Genomic DNA, 5,393 nt, shown 5'->3' with positions numbered 1-5,393 from the left:
TTTTAATATTTTTTATATTATTTACAGTCATATAACAAGTTATTAGTAAATGTTAACAATAAAAAAAATTTACTTCGCTAGGGAAAAAAAATAATTTATGCATTATTATTTGTACATTTGCCCAAAACCAGTCAAAATTACTTCCTTGGCCAATCTAGTGTTAAGATTTCCATAACTCCTACAAAAATTAAAACATTCCATGAAGTTCAGATACACTAATTTGTTTGTTTACTCGAATGAAAAAAAAACGTGCACGTGCTGAGGAAGGCTCGTTGAATAAAGATAAATTAAGATCGGGCAATGGCAGTCGGCCAGCCACGGCTCGCACGCGTGTCCAACGTACAACTCACGATTTATGCCCTGAAAGTTCGCCCGTGCATGCATCCCAACAATTGGCAAAGCGTTTTGCGCACTTTCACGAACCCCGCAGCTAGTCTGCAATTATGCCACGGAAATTATAGCCTCGCAGACAAATTGAAACAAAAAAAAAAAAACGAACATAATCAGAGAGATCTGAAATGCTGATCGTTGCAGGCTTTCTCGTTTAACTAACGTAGAATGGAGCTGCTGGTACCGACGGTCTCGGACGTCATATTTAAATACACGTGGCCGATTCCTAATTACAAAAGGACTATCTCTAAGAAAAGTTCCATCGACAGCCCGTCGTTCGACGTGAACGTAAACGGTCTTCATAGCACTTGGACTCTGTCCATCAGATTCTGGAAGAATCCTGATGGTAAGAAACGTTCGTACGTTTAACTCTTAAATCGACGTTTATTAAAAGAGAGAATCCTCCATTGTTTGGCAACAGGCAAGAGAATGATAAACCCGGTGGTATTGTGCCTGAACATGTTGAACTGCACCGTAGACGAAGCGGAACAAGCCAAGATACGATTTCAATTTGCAGTTTTCAATGCAGACGTCAAGCACTGGGAGTACTGCCACGTTAGCAGAACAATACTCGAGTTGAAATCGTACACAGACATCATTTCATTGGGCTATAGGGATTTATCCATCGTCGACAGACATTTAAAACAGAACGGCGAGGTGGTGCTCATGGTTAAGATTCAGATAATCCAATACGACAGCGAGAAACACAACTTGTCGCAAGTGTGTATTTTTCTCTGCGTTTCACATGCATTCATCATCAACAGGAATCGTTTGTAATATTGTAGGACATGGCTAGATTGTTGAAGCATCCGTACGGCGCTGATACCAAATTGATTTGCGGGGATTTAACCAGCACAGAGATTCCTGTTCACAGCAGCGTGCTGGCTGCACGCAGCAACGTCCTTGCAGGCATGATTAAAGAGTCTGAGGGTACAGACGGTAAATCGGATACCCAGAAAGAGATCAGTCGTTCAAACGTACGTCCCAGGCGTTTCTCTGTACCGATCCTCGTTAAACGAATTAATCTGTTTTAAGTTCTTCTAATGACAATAACATCGTTTGAGATTAATTCCGTAGTTCTGCAGTGTGTTTCTTTTATTAATCTTTGTACTAATTCAATATTTTTAATTCTCGAGATGCTCTCTAATTTCGTTGGTGAGTGTGTTTAATCGTATGACTTACTCTGGTCGTTCTCTGAGCTTCACGTTCTTTCTCGTTCTTTTGTAGAATTATCCTTTCTCGCTGGATTTGTTGGATCTCAGTAAAGACGTGACGGAGGAATTGTTGCGATACATTTACAGCGATCACGTTGACAATTTAGATAATTTTGCACCGCAGCTTTTGTCTCTGGCCGAGCGTTTCTCTTTACAAGGTACGCAGTGTGAGAGAGGGACGTGTTCGATTTACTAAGAACCGTCGTACGTTGTGATGCAGGATTAAAGGAACTGTGCGAAAGGAATCTGATAGAGACGATAACTCCGGAGAATATAGCGAGTAGGCTTCTGGTCGCCGACGAGTTCGATTGCTACGCGCTCAAGAGAGCCAGTTTAGCTTACTGCGAGGAGAACATCACAGTGTTGAATAAAAGCCTCGCGTGGAAGATGATGGAGCAAGTGAATCCGGAATTGTTCAATGAGATCTGCGAGGCTGGTATCGGCAGTTCGAGATCGAGTAACATGGACGACAGCGAATTGAGTAATTGACATCAAATTATTATTATTATTATTAACGTATCAATAAATATTTTTAATACGAAAGATTGACTTACCGCGGCTTCACGTTCGCCAACGAGCACTCGATCGCTTGCCATTTCAGGCTGAGGAAGTCGGTCCGAAGCTCGTACACGTACTCGAAATTCACCAGCTCGTGGTCCCCGTAATCGACGAAGTAAACATCGTATCGGTTGTCCTCGGTTATAGAAATAATCTCTCCTCTGTACCACTGCTCGTCGAAGCTGAATTTCGCAGCGACCATTTGCCCGATCGTTATCTAAACCAGAACGATATACGATTAGTAATTCATATCCTAAACGCTCATCAATAGAACGTACATTTCTCAGCGTATGTAGCTGCTGGTTTTCCTCGTCGCTGTAATACGCGCTCATCTCTGACACGAGTTTATCGAGGGCCGTTGTTCCAGATCCGACTACCTGCACCCAGAATTGACTAGGTGTATCCATGGCACATACGTACACTTCCATCGTGCAGTCTGTAACTAAGAACGGAATTTATATAAAACAAATAAAGAGACACCATTCCCTTTTTACCTTGTAAGGACGAGATTTCAGGCGATGCTTGGGTTTGTTCGGACGCGTTGACTCTGCTGCCATGTGGAGACAGTTTCCCTCTAGGCTGCCTAGAAGCTGAGGAAGCTTCCAACCTGGTATGTATTGCCTTCACTTCGCGAACCTTTTCTTCGATCTGTGATAAAGCCGCGGCGATCTGCTCAGCCGTTCCCTTTATAATGATCCTCCTTTCTGCATCTGTGAAATACAAACGGTTGTTAAAACATTGAAAATAAACGTAGACGAGATTCACTTACTAGTATCGTGAGAGAAGCTGCCCTCCAGGATGATCTTAGCACTGGAGCTCGCTTGAATCTGTCGTTTAGTTTCACCGTTTCTTCCTATTATTTTATTACAAGCTCTCTGAGGCACTAGTATCTCGTACGTCTCGATCACAGGCTGATTGTCGATGATAGACTTGATCATAGACTTGGCCAAATTTATACCTTCCAAGCTTCCAGTTATCTTGCAAACGCGCTCAGGATTCTCGATGTTGTCTTCGTTAAAGTGTATCTTCGTCCTTGTTCTATCTTCCACGGCTTTTATCGTTGACCCAGCTCTCCCAATAACGGCAGGCACGTGCTGTCGTTGCACTTTGTATTCCACTGTATTTGGCCTCTGTGTTTTAAATACTTTCGATTTACTTTCCTCCTCTTCCTGTTTAATTAAAAATCAATTAATTAACGATTAGCTTCAAAAATCGAGATTTAAATAATTGTTTAGCCTCCTTACCTTTTTGTATAGTACATACAGCATAGCAATGCCCATGCTTGTTAGAGACAAGCCGAGTAAAACGGGTAACGAGAATTTTGGAGATATCCACCTCATTTTGATTGATCACTTTTAATTCTTGTTAAAATCAGTACCGATTCAAGTGCACAGCATGCCGTTAGTAGGAATGCTCGCTCATAACCTCTTGTCGTTGAAATATTTGCGGCAGCTCGGAACGTGTAGTGAAACTATATTAATTTCGCGAATAAATCTTCACCACTCGATCCCGGTTTGTAAATATATCGATGAGCTTTTGGACTCTGCTTGAAAATCGTATTTTTAAAGCCGCATCAATACCGACAGTGAACTCATCGAGGAGACACGTTCCTATTAGAGATCATAGATATTTTTATAAAGGTGTATAAAGAATGTACAAGGAATGGTGTGTAAATAACGTTTTAATGTGTACGTCTGCCGACGAAAGGCAATAATTATATGGAATTATTCGATATTTTACGATCTCGTCTTCATATTAATATGTGTAGACAAGTTCCTGAAATTTGTGTCTATAATATTTTGTCAATCATTTACCGCGTGTTCTCAGAATTCAGTTATTATTTTACTGGGAAATAGCACTTTGAATTGTATGGAATTTCTTTGAACCGGCCGCTAAGTGGGGTTCTCTCGCGGTTGCTAGGCAACGTACTTTATAGCGTCTCTCTAAAAAGAGTCGAAAAGTAGAATTTCGAAGGGAAAAGACAGTAAATAAACTGTCCGAGTTTCATTTGTAATCCAGTATTGTAATATTTGAGGAATAATGAAACTTAGATGTAGCTGATGGTGAAAGTCGAGCGCGGCGTCGTTTTGAATTTTCGCGGCTACCGGCGCGTGGTCACGTGATCATCGCATGGTCACGTGGTTACAGCGCGGTCACGTGATCACCGAATGGTCACGTGGTTACAGCGTGGTCACGTGATCACCGCATGGTCACGTGGTTACAGCGCGGTCACGTGATCACCGCATGGTCACGTGGTTACAGCGTGGTCACGTGATCACCGCATGGTCACGTGGTTACAGCGTGGTCACGTGATCACCGAATGGTCACGTGGTTACAGCGTGGTCACGTGACCTCCCACTCTCCCAGCTCAGTCCGCCATTTGCAATTGCATGTCTAGTGCGCGTATGTAATTTTTACCGGTGTAAAGTGCAAATTCTTGGTTACAACGCATTTATTATTTTACGTAAGTACTATAATTACTATTCCCACACTACTATTCTTCTATTTTCGTTATTAATTCCCATTAACAAATATATGTCTGCTCAACTACTTGTTGGACGTGTCTGACGCACTCGTAGTACTCTTACGAGTTTTCTCTACAATCTTTTATACTTATTCGCTGTTATGATGACCTTTTTACTTGTTTCGGACGTATAATACTTTATACGTTGCGTTGAAACGTAGTCGGAATAAATGTCATTCGAAGTATTCGTAATTTGAACGTGCGAAGGGATAGGTTCGCTCGATTTAGAAATTATTTAGGTTAGGATTTAATAATCTAAGTCCAATTTATTAAAATTGTCTTGACAATCATTTAAAAGTTCTTCGTTTCTTTTAAAATGCCGTCTCCCGCGCCGCTGTAGGAAAGACAGAGAAAATCGATATTCTCCTTCTCTTTCTGTAAAATGAAATCTGAGTTTCACAGTTCGTCGACGAACGACGCTGCGGTCGAAATGATTTAGTACATAACAGGATGTGGTGTCTACTTATATTTGAATCTTTCCTGTTTGTTTCAAATTCAACGGGAAGTACATATTTTTAGCAACTCTTTTAATGTAAATATTCATACGTGATACATCAGGTTTCGAACGATCGAATAATTTCTTAAAAAACGAATATTCTTAAGTCTGTAATGCAACCAAAATGAATGAAATTACATTAGCATTTAATAGCGTCTGGCAAAAATGCTGATAGAGCAGTTAGAAGAGTTAGACTGTTGATTATTTATTA

General features: G+C 41.0%; 2 protein-coding genes across 9 annotated transcripts in view; one reads left to right on the top strand and one right to left on the bottom strand.

Annotated features, from left to right (window-relative positions):
* The window catches only part of LOC108625012 (protein roadkill), a 12,466-nt gene extending 9,803 nt beyond the window's left edge, over window positions 1–2,663 (top strand). For 3 of the 6 annotated variants that reach the window (XM_026813538.1, XM_026813537.1, XM_018024689.2), the window contains 6 exons: window positions 535–736; window positions 812–1,110; window positions 1,176–1,367; window positions 1,618–1,762; window positions 1,825–2,085; window positions 2,530–2,663. In XM_026813538.1, the coding sequence (XP_026669339.1) occupies window positions 559–736; window positions 812–1,110; window positions 1,176–1,367; window positions 1,618–1,762; window positions 1,825–2,085; window positions 2,530–2,555 (1,101 nt within the window). In that variant the 5' untranslated portion in view covers window positions 535–558 and the 3' untranslated portion in view covers window positions 2,556–2,663. Of the gene's footprint in view, window positions 1–524; window positions 737–811; window positions 1,111–1,175; window positions 1,368–1,617; window positions 1,763–1,824; window positions 2,086–2,205; window positions 2,298–2,529 lie in introns of those variants that run through there. The other 3 variants (XM_026813539.1, XM_026813536.1, XM_018024690.2) reach the window with 3 other exon arrangements.
* papi (tudor and KH domain containing protein papi) overlaps window positions 1–3,836 on the bottom strand; it is a 13,869-nt gene extending 10,033 nt beyond the window's left edge. The window contains exons 1-5 of one of the 3 annotated variants that reach the window (XM_018024688.2): window positions 3,407–3,836; window positions 2,932–3,331; window positions 2,657–2,872; window positions 2,441–2,598; window positions 2,159–2,379 (exon numbers count right to left, since the gene is read on the bottom strand). In XM_018024688.2, the coding sequence (XP_017880177.1) occupies window positions 2,159–2,379; window positions 2,441–2,598; window positions 2,657–2,872; window positions 2,932–3,331; window positions 3,407–3,502 (1,091 nt within the window). In that variant the 5' untranslated portion in view covers window positions 3,503–3,836. Of the gene's footprint in view, window positions 1–2,158; window positions 2,380–2,440; window positions 2,605–2,656; window positions 2,873–2,931; window positions 3,332–3,406 lie in introns of all 3 variants that reach the window. The other 2 variants (XM_018024687.2, XM_026813535.1) reach the window with 2 other exon arrangements.
* Window positions 3,837–5,393: the final 1,557 nt, after the last annotated feature.

Source organism: Ceratina calcarata, unplaced genomic scaffold, assembly GCF_001652005.2.
Source record: "Ceratina calcarata isolate Rehan_Ccalc_2016 unplaced genomic scaffold, ASM165200v1 scaffold337.2, whole genome shotgun sequence".
Lineage (NCBI taxonomy): Eukaryota > Metazoa > Arthropoda > Insecta > Hymenoptera > Apidae > Ceratina > Ceratina calcarata.
The sequence above is the reverse complement of the archived record's forward strand: the minus strand, read 5'-3'. Positions and strand labels throughout refer to the sequence as shown.